This window comes from Phoenix dactylifera, chromosome 9 (genome assembly GCF_009389715.1).
Source record: "Phoenix dactylifera cultivar Barhee BC4 chromosome 9, palm_55x_up_171113_PBpolish2nd_filt_p, whole genome shotgun sequence".
Classification (NCBI taxonomy): Eukaryota; Viridiplantae; Streptophyta; class Magnoliopsida; order Arecales; family Arecaceae; genus Phoenix; species Phoenix dactylifera.
Window position 1 is genome coordinate 1,542,039 of NC_052400.1, and position 15,132 is coordinate 1,557,170.

The 15,132-nt window shown below is 44.5% G+C and overlaps 2 protein-coding genes across 4 annotated transcripts; one reads left to right on the forward strand and one right to left on the reverse strand.

The window, feature by feature from the left end:
• Window positions 1-415: 415 nt before the first annotated feature.
• LOC103719619 (60S acidic ribosomal protein P3-like) lies at window positions 416-2,697 on the reverse strand. Its single transcript, XM_008808947.3, has 2 exons — window positions 2,382-2,697; window positions 416-790 (listed from the first exon to the last, which is right to left on the reverse strand). Exons 1-2 carry the CDS (start codon window positions 2,577-2,579, stop codon window positions 620-622), a joined length of 369 nt encoding a protein of 122 aa, XP_008807169.2. The 5' UTR covers window positions 2,580-2,697; the 3' UTR covers window positions 416-619.
• Window positions 2,698-9,656: 6,959 nt separating this feature from the next.
• Window positions 9,657-15,010, forward strand: LOC103719618 (RNA pseudouridine synthase 3, mitochondrial). Of its 3 annotated transcripts, none has more exons than XM_008808946.4 (9): window positions 9,657-10,107; window positions 11,011-11,082; window positions 11,214-11,372; window positions 11,580-11,627; window positions 11,718-11,798; window positions 12,014-12,130; window positions 12,893-12,994; window positions 13,504-13,662; window positions 14,416-15,010. In XM_008808946.4, exons 1-9 carry the CDS (start codon window positions 9,769-9,771, stop codon window positions 14,788-14,790), a joined length of 1,452 nt encoding a protein of 483 aa, XP_008807168.4. In that variant the 5' UTR covers window positions 9,657-9,768; the 3' UTR covers window positions 14,791-15,010. The 3 variants fall into 3 exon arrangements, with proteins under 3 accessions (XP_008807168.4, XP_038985693.1, XP_038985694.1); XM_039129765.1 differs by having other exon boundaries at window positions 12,926-12,994; XM_039129766.1 differs by having other exon boundaries at window positions 9,963-10,107; window positions 11,203-11,372.
• Window positions 15,011-15,132: the final 122 nt, after the last annotated feature.

Below are 15,132 nucleotides of genomic sequence, written 5' to 3' on the forward strand. Positions count from 1 at the left end.
TAGGAGTCTGCACATCATTGCACCCTAATCATATTCCTAAAATGTAATACAAAAAGCTTCTCAAGTTCATGATGCTTCTCACTTTTCTAGTTGATTTCCACTTGTATGTTTCATGAAAATCAAGAATACGGTTGCCCAAGCCGATAGAACAGTTCCTGTTCAAGTTGGATCAATCATTCAGTTCATTTTCTCTCTATTCTAGCTGACTTTCACTTGCATGTCTACTTCACCAAATTTGACAGGCACTAAAGGCTTATACATGAGCTATTTTTCCCAAGAGCTATGAAGATAATATCGTCGTTCTTCAGTATTTTTAGTTATGGGTCTTGGACCTCTCAACTCAAGTGATCCATCAAAGATATGCACAAATGCACTTAGAGAAATAGAACTACCAAAATGGAATTCGAGTCCATGATAAAGAAAGTAGGATAGTCAAAAAGGGATTAAAGCAGAGATAAAGTGCTAGAAACCATATGGTGAACAAGCATTCTTAAAACCAGGATCTGTCAGTCCTAATCACTCCATGTTCATTAAATTTCTTCATATGAGGATTATTCCAAGAACATAATGTCTAAAGCAAACCAAAACTGGAGACTCATATTGTTCTCTTGACAGCAATCTAATCAAAGAGCGAGAATCCCATGTCCTCGTCACTTTCTTCTTTCTCTTCCTTCTTCTCCTCAGCAGGAGGTGCCTCAGGAGCAGCACCACCAGTGGCAGAACCGGCCGCCGCACCACCCGCAGGTGCACCACCGATGAACGCCCCACCACCACCTCCACCAATTATCACCTGCAGCACAAAGTATTGGCATTCAAATATCAAACCATGTGAAAGCAACTAAACAAGTAATCGGCCCCAGGAAAGAAGCAAAAATTGATCTCTTGAAAAAAAAACTGTGATGCAATAAGAGGATTATTCATGAGCAAAGAGCGGCACGTAGACTTGAATCCATAAAAAAGGTCTCACCATACCCCTAAGGTGAAACAGCAAATAGCATGCTTTGGCCTATGGATATAGTTTTAATGCGGCAAACATATAACATTCCCCCTCCGCATCGTAGACAGGACGACTGATAAACTTGCACCTTTTGTTCTCACATAATGACACCAAAAGAGATACATATATGCACATTAAGCCTAGCATAACCAGATATGAACAAAATTTTCTTTTCCATTTTAATGACATTTATTTACTGTATGAAATTACATGAGGATGCTTTTTCAAAAGAAATGGCACAACACAAGACACATCAAATTACAAGATAGAATACCAGAGTGGGGGAGAAGGGTGCAAAACTACTGCAATCCAGCCACTTGAAAATTGGAAATCATCAAACAGAACTTGCAGAAACTCCAAAAGTTGTCAAAGCATTTAATAAGGCATAATAACCATTGCGATGATAACATCCTACATAATCACAGCATCTAGTCAGCAAGCACTAAGAAGACAATGAAATGTGCAAGAGGTATTACAAAGCCAGACTTTTAGACCCTTCCGGGAGTCCAACTTTGAGAATAAATCTAGCAGCTAATTAGGAAGTTCCCCAGCTTCATTGAAGGAAACATTCAAAAAAAGATGCTCTTCCATGTGTCTATCCGAACCCTTTTTTTTTTGGGCTAAAATCCATAAGGTGCCTCCTGAGTAGCTCGCTATATATGGCGCCACCTAGTCGGCCGCCCCGTTAGCTTCATGATATACATGCATAGTCTGAAATGTAACGCCCTCTCTTACCATCATCCAAATATTGCGGAGCAGGGGATAAACTCTTTCGTCACTGCTCAGGCCCTGTCGGACCCAGCTGATCACCGTCAGCCCCCCGCCCCCTCCCCCCGCGCTCCCACCGGACTAGAGCTCAGAACTATTATGTTAACACTCTGCTAGGCAATACAATTTACAATTCAACATAAAAGCACCTGTGCAGAGATCTCTAACCCCAGGTTGCACAATCCCTTCCGACTATTGCAGTAACCATGCTTCTTAGTACACACTTCAGCAACCATCAATTACTAGGACCATACTAGATTGTTTATCTATGGCACTTCTGAAGCACAAAGATTTCATGCAAATGGTTTACAGTAAACATTATCCAACCACAAAACTCAAACCCCGACAAGTTCCCACTTTTCGCCCCACACAAAAAAGAAACAACCAAGAAGACAAGGAAACGTATATATTTGATATAAATGATGCCACGAAATCCGACCCAAAATCCAACGAATCATAACGAGCTATACTTTTTTTTTCTTCCAAAAACCCTTTTTTTTTTCATTGAAGCCCAATCCTAATCCAAGATCAAGATGCGGTTCGAATGCAATAAAATACAGAGCAAGAGATATGAAATCAACAACAGGGGAGAAGAAAGGGAGGCCAGATCCATCACCTGGAAGACGGCAGAAGAGGGGGTGACCATGGAGAAGGAGGAGTTGATCCCGCCGGAGGAGTCGGCGGCGAGCGCGGCCTGGACCAGCTTCCGCTGAAGCTCGTAGGTCGAGGACGCCGACGCCTCCACGTCGCCGGAGAGCTGCTTCGCGCTCCACACCTCGCCGGAGCTCCTGCACACGAACGTGAACACCCCCATTCGATCTAAGATTAGATGATGGAAACCCTGACCTATGGAAGAAACCCTAATTCCCACGCTCTCTTATGCGTTGAAGAGAATTTAACGTTAAGACGAAAATGCCCATAAGACATTTCATTAATTTAAGGATCCCGACGTGGCAGCCTACTGTAATCTGGATGTCAGAAAAAAAATCTTTCAGGCTGCAAATGTCGGATCCTTGGCGCACAAGTATGCCATTTTTAGGAGCGCCAACAATTCGGGCCAAAACAGTTGGAAACTAACCCAATGGCAAGATGGTGAGATCTTTTCCGACCAAAGTCATCTTGCTGATATGCGGATCTTTTCCATTTATTTTTTCCCGAACAGGGATGCTGTTTATCCAGAACATAATTATCGGACTCGTTGGCTTTTAATTTACATAGATTATCTTAGGATTTATAATTTTAATTTCAAGCTCCATTTTTTTTCCGATGACGTTGGATATAGCATGAGGGAAGTAAATAAACTTTTTTTTTCCTTTATCGGTTTTAAAACTATTGTTAAGTTTTATTTTAGATACCATCTCGCATCACTTTTATTTTTTATATATTTCATAAATAAAATAAAAAATATTTTTATTTTAAAAATATAAATATGTTTTGTATACTAAATTATTTTTCTTAAAAAAAATATTGTTAGAATAGTGTAGGCAACAATAGTTGTTGTGATAGAGACGGTAGCAATGTTGGTGGCAGGTTTGGTACCAATTTAGTGATGATGGCGATGGTGGTAGTTAATAGTGGTAGTAATAGTGGTGATGGAGTATCGACGACAAAGATGACGACAATGGTATAGCGGCCACATAAACAGCAAGAATGGCAACGGTTGTGATAACGTTGCGGAAGCAATACTGGTGGCGAGGATGACAATGATAAAGATAGAGATGGTATTAGTACTAATGGTAAAAAGTATTAATTTTTTATTTATAAAAATAATGAAAAGTAAAGATTTATTATTTCTATTTTTAGAAATGATAAATATAATTTTTAAAAATAAAAAAAGTAATACCAAATATGTTTTTTTTGTCTCTAATTCTATAACCTTATTTTTAAAAATAGGAAAAAATAATGATGATGTCAAACAACAATTTATGAAAGGCCTTACCTACAAAATGGTTTATATGCAGGGGCCAAAATAATATAGAAATTTTTTGAGGTCACAGTTGAATGATAGAAATTGAACATATCTAGGAAAATCTAAATGGAGATACCAGTATTTTCAATTATTGGGATGGATTATGTAACGCCCCCGACCCAAGTTCACGAACCGAAGGTTGTGTCAACTGCTGCATACTCATAGGCAACCCTCTCCACAAGCATGCAAGGCACTCGATATGATATTATAAATATGTAGCAAAATAATTTAAATAATAATATGCAAACTTTATTTCAACAACTAGCTCAATATATAAATGTCTCATAATTCTAACAATATTTTAGGATAATACATTAATTTAAATAAGCTCTAATTTAAGATAATGTATGTCAAAGTTCTGCTAGTTGCTCTTCCATATTGAAAACTCCGATCAAGTTAGTTTTCTGAATCTGTAAGAAAATAAGAAATTCTATAATGAGCTCGACAACTCAGTAAGTAATGATCACTTTAGCTAAACAAAATAGATAATCAAATAGATAATAATTTATAGAAAATAAGCATATATGTCGTACTAATATATGAATTAAATCTTTCTCAAAATATTAAATTGAGTTTATGCCTTCAAATTCTTTCAAATATTTAATTCATCTTATCGATCTTGAGTTTTGACCATACCATCTCGGGGCAAGATCATAACACTGATTTATCTTCTTATGGTGAGCGCATCATCCTACATCAAAGTCTTTCAAGACAGCCGGTCTGCTAGCGGTATGTTGCTAATCATTTTGGACACAACCTGTTGGTGGTAAAGTGGACCACCCCACAAATGCAATTATAGCACCCAAATCCGTCAGCAAGATCGAGCTCATCCAAGTGATCGGGCTCTTCGGCTCATCCAAGTGATCGGGCTCTTCTAAGTGATCGAGCTCATAGGCCGAGCCGAGCACAGCGAGCCGGGCACAGCGAGCCGAGCACAGCAGGCTGCCGAGCACAGCGAGCCGAGCACAGCAGGCCGAGCACAGCAGGCTGCCGAGCACAAAAGGCTGCCGAGCACAGAAGGCCGAGACCAGAGAGCGCCGACCTGAAAGGCAACCCCGCCGAGCCCATGCCTTTGCCAAATATCCAATCTCCGCCTAACCCTCCAAAGGATCTGACAACTAAATATATGACTCCACTTCAATCTGCCACCATCCCCAAGTCATTAAGGCACAAGATCTCCGCAGGCATTCGGCACACCCTATCATTAATGCATGAGACCCCCTCAGGCCTCCAATGCACTCAGTCATTAAATGAACACGGCTCAAGATGATCTCCGGATCACTGAACCATCAAAGCGTACGGCTCTTTCTGACCACCAGTTCACTCAGCAATCAATGCACTTGTCATCTACGGACCCCAGGCCCACCACGGCCGGCGGTTCAACCATCCCAACGGGTCCGATCAATCGTGACAGCTCCCTGACAGTGACGGTAACCCATTAATTCGCCCAGTCACATCACAGGTAATCCGGCCACTCTTCCTATAAAAAGGGAGCTTCTCCCTCTGAGATGGAGGGAGGCCTCTTCCTCCCAAGGGAATTATTTCGGGCTTCCACATACAATCTCTCTCTCTTCTTCAAAGTTAAGCCCCCCTCTGACTTAGGCATCGGAGGGCCGGCGCCGGGGAGCCCGGCCACCGGCTTTTTGCAGGACTTACACCCTCCAGGAGGACATCGCCGGCCGGCGCACCGCCGTCCGCCCCCTGTAGCAGCGGAGCTCCTCCTTCCCCGGCTTCGCGGCGGCCCCCGGGTCCAATTTTCAGCAACAGTTGGCGCTAGAGGAAGGGCCCGAGTTCGCTACCATGAAGCTGAGAAGTAAAGGGGCTTCCAACGCCTCTCGACGTCCTCCACCAAGCCCAGAATGTTCCGTTCGGAACTCGCCACCCCCGGTTGAGCCAGCACCTCAAGTTCAACCGAAACAATTTGATGCCCTGGTGCAGCAAGTGCAGGCGTTGGCTACCGCCGTCCAAAGCTTGCAACCCAGGGGCATCCCAGCAGCACCGCCTCCCCCGGCTCCAGTTCAACCGGAGCCCCCTACAAGCGGGCTTCCTCTTCGAGGTCAGGACTCTCAAGCCCAGGCCTCCCTCTGGAGAGAGCACCCAGTCAGAGATCACGGAGGCTGGCCACAGCCTTCAGAAGCTGAGTCGGTTCCAGGGCAACCTGCACCCGAACGGACCGCTGCAGCGATCCCCCAGAATGATGAACTCGACAAGAAGGTCGAGAAGTTGGAGCGCCAAATCCAGGCACTCCACGGGAGAAAATCAGGACGTGATAACGACTTCGAGTTCACTACGAAGTCTCCCTTCTCCCCGGAGATCGAAGATGAACCGGTCCCACCACAGTTCAAGATGCCCCAGGTGGAGCCCTACAACGGCAAGGCTGATCCCCTGGACCACCTGGAGAGTTATCGGGCCTTAATGGCCCTACAAGGAGCCTCGGAGGCCATGATGTGCAAAGCCTTTCCAGCAACGCTCCGAGGACCGGCCCGGCTTTGGTTCACCGGGTTGAAGCCGAGTACTGTCTCCTCCTTTGAGCAGCTCGGCAGGCAGTTTGCCAGTAATTTTGCCGCTAGCCAGCCCCAGCGGCGGACGTCGGACTCCCTCCTTGACATCAAACAAGAGGAGGGAGAGTCCTTCAAGGAGTACTTGGATCGGTTTACTGCCGCAACATGGGAAGTCCGGGAGCTGGACCAGTCAATCGCCATGTCGGCACTAAAGACTGGAGCCCGGTCTTACAGGTTCCTTTTCTCTATCGAGAAGAACTTCCCTGCGGACCTCACCGAAATGTTGACCCGAGCTCGCAAGTACGCCAAGGCTGAGGAAGCCATGGCCTCTCGGCGGGAGGAAGCCGAACGACCTGCCAAGATGCAGAAGAAGCACCAGGAGCACTCCCAACCAAGTAGCAGATTCCCCTGGCATGAGAAAGAGCCTCCTTGGCCCAAGAGCCTAGCTCGCCCGGGGTCTCCCCTCCAAAAATTTCAGACGTACACTCCTCTCACATCCACCCGAGCAGAAATCCTCATGGAGATTGAGGGTCGGGGCTACCTCCGACCTCCATTGAGAATGCGTCCGACAGAGTCGCGGAAGCACTCGAAAAAGTACTGCCGCTTCCACCGAGATTGCGGCCATGATACGGAGGATTGCTACGAGCTTCGTGATGAGATCGAGGCACTTGTCCGCCGAGGTCGGTTGAGTTATTTTGTCCGTAATCATGCCTACAGGAGAGAGCCCGAGGAACAAAATTCAGTGCCGCATAAGGAGCAGAATGACCACTAACCTCTCACGGGCATCATCAATACCATCAGAGGGCGGGCAACTAGAGGTACCAGAAGCTCCGAGCTCGGAAAAAAGAGCTTCCTCAAAGCATCCGTGCTCTGTGAAAGTCATCTCCTTTTCTGATGAAGACCAAAAGGGTGTTGAGCCCTCTTTATGACGACGCTGTAGCTATTTCCGTCATCATTGCAAGGTTTTAAAAAAAAAAAGGATTTTAGTACATCATGAAAGCTCGGCTGATACCTTATGTTGTATGCCTTCCAAAGGATGAGCGCTCCTCTGGCTAGATTTATAGGAGATTCTACCCCAAGAAAGTACTATGAAGCTAAATCCTTTCATGGTCCAGAAGGCTGCCGAGCTCAGAAGGCCGCCGAGCTCAGAAGGCCGAGCTCCGAAGGCCGCCGAGCTCAGAAGGCAGAGCACCAAAGGCCGCCGAGCTCAGAAGACAGAGCACCAAAGGCCGCCGAGCTCAGAAGGCTGCCAAGCTCCGAAGCCCGAATGCAGAACACCTCCCCCAGAAAATCGAGCCAAAGAAAGCTAGTGCCAAGCTAAGTCCTAAGGGACTTCGAAGCTCGGAAGCCATTAAAATATCTCCAAAAGGTACAGGACGCCACTTTGGCTTCAAATAATTTCAATATTTTATCTATTTCCAGGTCGGAGAATCCAAAAAACGACCAACGTCGCCCCGAATAGGGCGCACGATCGCCAACGGACGAGGTCCGTCTCCTGTATGCGTCTCCAATGATGCTCTAGCTAAGCTCGGGACGCCGATTCGACGCCATTCGACGCCATTCGACGACATTCGACGCCGTTCGACGCCATTCGACGCCATTCGACGCCGTTCGACGCCGTTCGACGCCGTTCGACGCCGTTCGACGCCGTTCGACGCCGTTCGACGCCATTCGACGCCGTTCGACGACATTCGACGCCATTCGACGCCATTCGACGCCATTCGACGCCATTCGACGCCGATTCGACGCCATTCGACGCCATTCGACGCCGATTCGACGCCATTCGACGCCATTCGATGCCATTCGACGACACTTCGACGCCATTCGACGCCTTTCAACACCATTCGACGCCTCCTACGACAAGCCAAAGAAGGCCGCTGAGTCAACCTGGAGCACTTAACTCCAACTGCATGAGAGGTACACCCTACTTGGCACGTACATCTTTATATATATTTGGCTATATTACAGGATGATCGACGACTGGACTACTTCCTTCGTCCGAGCCAAAAAGCAGCTCGAACTCGGAAGTCGGGGGGTAGTGTTGGTGGTAAAGTGGACCACCCCACAAATGCAATTATAGCACCCAAATCCGTCAGCAAGATCGAGCTCATCCAAGTGATCGGGCTCTTCGGCTCATCCAAGTGATCGGGCTCTTCTAAGTGATCGAGCTCATAGGCCGAGCCGAGCACAGCGAGCCGGGCACAGCGAGCCGAGCACAGCAGGCTGCCGAGCACAGCGAGCCGAGCACAGCAGGCCGAGCACAGCAGGCTGCCGAGCACAGCAGGCTGCCGAGCACAGAAGGCCGAGCACAGAAGGCCGAGACCAGAGAGCGCCGACCTGAAAGGCAACCCCACCGAGCCCATGCCTTTGCCAAATATCCAATCTCCGCCTAACCCTCCAAAGGATCTGACAACTAAATATATGACTCCACTTCAATCTGCCACCATCCCCAAGTCATTAAGGCACAAGATCTCCGCAGGCATTCGGCACACCCTATCATTAATGCATGAGACCCCCTCAGGCCTCCAATGCACTCAGTCATTAAATGAACACGGCTCAAGATGATCTCCGGATCACTGAACCATCAAAGCGTACGGCTCTTTCTGACCACCGGTTCACTCAGCAATCAATGCACTTGTCATCTACGGACCCCAGGCCCACCACGGCCGGCGGTTCAACCACCCCAACGGGTCCGATCAATCGTGACAGCTCCCTGACAGTGACGGTAACCCATTAATTCGCCCAGTCACATCACAGGTAATCCGGCCACTCTCCCTATAAAAAGGGAGCTTCTCCCTCTGAGATGGAGGGAGGCCTCTTCCTCCCAAGGGAATTATTTCGGGCTTCCACATACAATCTCTCTCTCTTCTTCAAAGTTAAGCCCCCCTCTGACTTAGGCATCGGAGGGCCGGCGCCGGGGAGCCCGGCCACCGGCTTTTTGCAGGACTTACACCCTCCAGGAGGACATCGCCGGCCGGCGCACCGCCGTCCGCCCCCTGTAGCAGCGGAGCTCCTCCTTCCCCGGCTTCGCGGCGGCCCCCGGGTCCAATTTCCAGCAACACAACCTTTAGAATAAATCATGTGCCAATGTATTAGCCTCTATTAACGAGGTCCTCAACATAACCAGGTCGAAATTCAAAGAGTTATAGGTTTTTTTATTAGCCCCCTTCTCTCCGGTTAGCTTGCCTCAAAAAAAAAAAAAAAAACATTATCCACGTGATATTATATTGCTATGCTATGAGCAAATTGTCAACTGGGCGACTTGGATTCGGTCCGGGCTCCGGTTTGGGCCCAGCCCATCGCCTGGGATCTTTCTTTTGGTGGAGCCAATCCGACGAGCTAAATCCAACCCGACCCGACCCGACCCGACCCAGGTCCGGCCCCGAGCTACGATCGATTTCGACTCCGATAGTCCCGTACTCCCGTTGTTCTTCCGTCCGTCCTCTCGCCCTTTCCCTGAGTCCCTTCCAGGTTCGCGATTGGACTGGGTTCAGTCCGGTCTCAACCGCTGCCGGCGCTGCCTCCCTCCTTCCATGATCTGGCGGCGCTGCTGCCCGCGGCCGCCGGCCCTCCTGAGGACGGTGAGGCACCTCTCGAGGCTCGCCCCGCCACGGCCGGCGATGGCGGAGCCGGTCATCCGGGTCTCCAACAACGTGGCCCGCCTCGGCGAACCCAAGGAGGGCCCCAAGCCGCGGCAGCTCCTCTCCCTCCCCCCCTTCCCCTCCTCTCACACGAACCCTCTTCCCGGCCGGAAGAGGGATCCCGCCGCCGATCCCAGCAAGCCCCGCCGCATCACCGCCATCACCTGGGTCAAGCACTACTTCGCTGACATCCCACCGGAAGTCATCCAGAGCCATTTTAGGAAGGGCCTGGTAAGCATGTGGTTTCTGGTGTTGTGCGGAAGCTTAAATTCTTGCACCGTATGAATAAGATTAGGGGAAAGTTCAAATTTTGGCCGCTTCTTTGGCTATCCGGATGGGATTTTTCTTTGTTTTCACAATTTCTCATCTGTTTCCTCTTTTATCTCTTTCATTATTGTGTTAGAAAGTGTATTGGCTTATGGTACTCTGGTCTAATTGTGATTTATGAGAATGATTCGAAGTTTCATAACTTTAGAAGCTCTAAAAAATAAAAAGTTGTTTGTTCACAAGATTTTATTGTGCAAAAGAAAGTTAATGTTGATGAGAGTTCAGAGTACAGTTCGGTAAAAAGGCTCAACACCCACGGTTTAGCGACCCCCTGCTTGTAAGGTCAGGCTGAGATGACCCTTGCACTTTGGTTTCATGGTTGATTAACTGGAACTGTATCCATGGCCTCTTTTGATGTAGTGAGAGAATACCTGATATACAAATGAGCTAACTGTAGCCTGCTTGTAGAGAAGCATATATTTTTTAGTCAGATAAGCTGATCAACAAAGCATCTGCTAGGAAAAATATTTTGTGATGGAGAGTATATCTTCCATTTGTAGCTTTTATGTTAAGTTGTTCTGTTACTGTGCAGAGTTTTTTTATCATCTAAGGTCCAATGAATATGTATTTGTTCATCAAGTGAACCAAAATCCATATCTATCATGCTCCTAGATGGCACTTCCTTGTCTTTTCTTTTTTTTCTTCTTATGTATATAATGATGTAAAAAAATATTAGGTGTATGCGTTAAACTCACATGGCTTATGCCAAAAGGCAGAAGGCATTTCAGAGTTACCAAGGTCAGAAGTTGAGAATCATTTGTGCTTAGACATTTCCACTGCTGTTTTTTTTTATTTTGTTTTAATCAGGTCCATGTGGAAAGCTCAAATCGTGGTGTTCCACTGGAAAAAGGTCATCATCAGATGCACCAGTTGAAAAGGGTATGACATATTAAGCTTCCTTCATAGTGCTCCAAATTATACTTGTCCCCTCCCCCCGAGAGAGAGTGGATGTCTGGGTTAATTCCTCAATTACACGCATAAAGTAACTATCTTTTGCAGTCTGCATGCAGGTTAAGCATAACGATGTTATGGAGGTCGGCATGAAGATTCATATTCCCGTTTCGGTTGCAGAGACCAAGATAACCAAGAGATATGACACTATACCAACTGCAACCTTGCATCCAAATGCTGATGAGATAGAATACATAAGAAGGCTTGTTACCTACAAGGCAGAATATTTAATTCTCTGTTTTTCTTTTCTGTTAATTAATCTCTCTATGATTTTGCTGAGTTCTTGTGTTGACATTGGATGGTGCCCTTGGTTGATGAGAGCTCCATTCTGTCACTGATAAGAATCATGTTTACCAATGCAATCTGGTAAATATTCTGTTGTCCTCTGGTTATTTATATAATTGTTTTGGTTTGTGAAATGTCAGGACTCTGCTATAATTGTGCTAAATAAACCCCCTAAAGTGCCTGTAAAGGTTAGTTTCAACAAATTCCTGCAAAAGTTGAACAGTCATTCTTGTTGGGTCTGCGATACTGATATTTTTGAATATCTTAATGCTTTGTAGGGAAATTTACCTGTTCATAATAGCATGGATGTGCTGGCAGCAGCAGCATTATCATATGGCAATGAACAGGGTCCCAAGTTGGTAAGCTGTCGAAATTATACACTAAATGTATCTTTTCAAATTACCTAAATCATTCACTGAACTAACAGTTGATCACACCTTTCCTGCTTTGTGCACCATCCTTTCCAACATTGCCAATTTGACAAAAAGAAAACTTTCGACATGCTCTCACATGGTAGTGATTTTATGTGATGATAGTGACTATGTTAGCATCCTTGCTGTCTTGTTTATTTCAGGTGCATCGACTTGACAGAGAGAGCAGCGGCTTGCTATTGATGGGGAGAACGAAAGAAAGCTTTGCTCAACTTCATTGGCTTTTTACTAACATAAATCTTGCAAAATCATCTTCTCAGGTAACACTGGCAGCATCTTCATGATAACAGGCAGGTTTACTAATATTTGAAAACATGAAAATCAGTGAAAGTTCAGTGAAGAGTCAATCATAATTTGTTAAGAAAAGTCTGATCCGGGCTTCTACTCAACCCAAAGTTCAAGATAGGTAATACTGTAATAGTTTCCTACAGGAATCTGTGAAACTAAGATTTTCAACCAGGTCAGGATACTTGAAAATTTCTAATATGAAAAGTGTTCTTTTATGCTCTCAAATATTTTTTCTATAAAAAGTAAGATGCGCACATTCACTATAAAAATAACAAAACCTAATATAAAATATTCAACTCTAGATGCATGGGCTTAGGTAGAAAACTTTATTATGTTAATTACTGTTATCATTCAAAAGGACATGACTCTGTCATGACTTGATCTGAGGACTTAACTGAAAAGCCGAAAGCACAACCACCATTGATTTTATGCACAGTAAGAAAAGCTCCTGACTGTAGAATTAAATCTTCATGCTTCTTTTTTCTTTTCTTTCTCATTTTTTGGTGCAAATTAGTTCTTCGTGTCCTGGTTACTTTACTGACAAAGTTATATAGTGGAACGATTCTTAATTGTCGCCAAATGGCACACAGTATCTTATTCCTGGGAAAATCTTGCTTTGCCGATACATCTGAAATTTAGATGGTGTTGGTTACTCTTCTGTCCACTATTATTATGAAGTAATAATGAGTATTTTGAAGCTTTTATCATAATTCATGTGCCAACAAATTATGTAGACATGGAATGATGCTTGTGAAGCAACGATGCAGAGGTACTGGGCATTGGTCATAGGATGTCCAAAAGAAAGGGAAGGCCTTATTTCTGCTCCACTTTCAAAGGTACCTTTGACTTTCTTCTATTTATATTCATGCATGATGGTTCTAGGTATAGTTTTGCAATCTTCGACATAGGGAAAAGCTCTTTCTTTTTGCTTTTTATTTATTTTCTGTTGTTCATGCATTCAATCATAATTACGACATTGGCAATCACACAAATATGCACCTGGAATATGTTATTAAATATTAGATTTCTGAATAATGGAGTCAGATACTGAAAATATAGGAAATATTGATTACAATATGCATACTGTGTTCTTCATGCCTTCATTTTTTTCCATTTTCTAACTAATCTCACCAGTTGCTACTACTCTTGTAGCAAATGCTCTGGAGAATTTGATTATGGAGATCCTGAAAAAAGTTTTCAATTCCAAGCACCCAATTTAAAGGGCAAATTTCTTTGATTCTTTAAAGTAGCTTTAGACTTAAACCAGATTATATGCATTATAAATTACGCCATGTGACTTGAGTGACAAATTTTACATGTTCGACTTTTTGTCTTCTGATCTTAGGTGCTTCTCAATGATGGGAAAACTGAAAGAGTCATTTTGGCTCATCCTTCAGGTATAGATGGCTCTCAAGAAGCTGTGACTGAATACCGGGTGATGGGACCCACCATTAATGGATGCTCATGGGTTGAGCTCCGTCCACTCACGGGCCGGAAGCATCAGGTACTGTTCACAGCCTTAGGAAAGGTCATCTACGGTTCTGTTTTCCTGTATGCTTTCTATCGTCTACTGTCCGGAACTTGGTATAGTTGCATAGGACAAATACCTAACTTACAAAATCACCCAAGTCAAACTTGATTATAGGGATGCTTTAAATAACTAAAAGTGTCATAAAATATTTATTCGGGTATGCCTTGATCGCATCCTACATGATCTTCTAATTATGTGACAATTTTTAAGTTATCACTAAAACTGGGAAGTAATTATTTTTGAATTTCCAGTTTTAGCTTTGCATAAAGTTTTTAATTTGAAATTCTTTATGAATTTGCTCACTGTCCACCAGTAACTCAATTAGATTATTCGTTAATTTTTAATTACGATATGCTCTTTAATGCATAAGCTAATCTCACAAGTATGTCCAATTTAACCTACCAACCAAAAGTTAAAAGGGAAGAAATAAAAGACAAATGTACTACCTTTTGGATGTCATTTGGTGCCTTCTATTTCATCCTAAAAAAATACATGGAACAATATGCATGCCTGCGATAAATTTTTTTTCGTAATAGTCTGGCAAAATGTGTTATGTGACATCTGACTGCATATTTGCCCAATAAAGTCTATTTTGCTAGTTACTAAATCTTTGGTAGAATGACTTGTAAAAGGAAACAGCATGTGAGGAAGAGGAAAAGTTAATAATAAGTTGTTTGAAAGAACCAAATCTTTTTATGAATTACTGGTCTTTTACCCCCCTTGCAGCTCCGAGTACACTGCGCTGAGGCACTGGGCACACCAATTGTTGGAGATTACAAGTATGGTTGGTTCATGCACCAGAGATGGAAGCAAATGCCTCGAGTAGACTACGAGCCAATGACCAGAGCACCGTACAAATTGCGGAGGCCTGAGGGCTTGGAGGTTCAGAAGGGGAGTGCCCTATCCAAGGTCCCTTTACTGCATCTTCACTGCAGAGAAATGGTTATCCCTCACATTGCAAAATTCCTCAGCAGTTCAGGTGAATGGCATGATGAGGGCACTCCTTGGTCCTCTGATAAGCCAGATCTTCTCAGATTTGTAGCACCAATGCCTTCTCACATGAAGATAAGCTGGAATGTTATGTCATCATGCTTGGTGTGATGTAAACCCTAATTTTTTTTTTATTCGTAGTAATTGAAATATTTGGTTTCATGTTTATGCTTGATTTCTGGGTGTTGCAACTTGGTGGTACCTTCATCTTCCCAAATGGTGGTAGTCTAGACTCTTTGAAGCAATTTTGGTACCAAATCCCGTAATGCTGCACAGTCTGTACATCCATACTATCGGTTTGGTATATAGATTGGCACCGGTTCGGGGGCAAGGTCTTGGTATCCTCTTGATTGATATGGTATGGTATGTTTTGCTCAATGATATATCTAATGCAGGTAACATTTTTTTTAAGCTGTATAATTTTTTGACTTATTGTTGAACTGCAATTGTGTG

What these genes read in the sequence shown, in the direction of transcription:
- LOC103719619 (XM_008808947.3), bottom strand. Translation starts at nt 2,579, where the DNA reads ATGGGGGTGTTCACGTTCGTGTGCAGGAGCTCCGGCGAGGTGTGGAGC. An exon ending in CCTCTTCTGCCGTCTTCCAG is followed by an intron (nt 791 to 2,381) that starts GTGATGGATCTG and finishes TTTGTGCTGCAG; the next exon opens with GTGATAATTGGTGGAGGTGG.
- LOC103719618 (XM_008808946.4), top strand. Translation starts at nt 9,769, where the DNA reads ATGATCTGGCGGCGCTGCTGCCCGCGGCCGCCGGCCCTCCTGAGGACG. An exon ending in TTGCAAAATCATCTTCTCAG is followed by an intron (nt 12,131 to 12,892) that starts GTAACACTGGCA and finishes CAAATTATGTAG; the next exon opens with ACATGGAATGATGCTTGTGA. An exon ending in TCACGGGCCGGAAGCATCAG is followed by an intron (nt 13,663 to 14,415) that starts GTACTGTTCACA and finishes CCCCCCTTGCAG; the next exon opens with CTCCGAGTACACTGCGCTGA.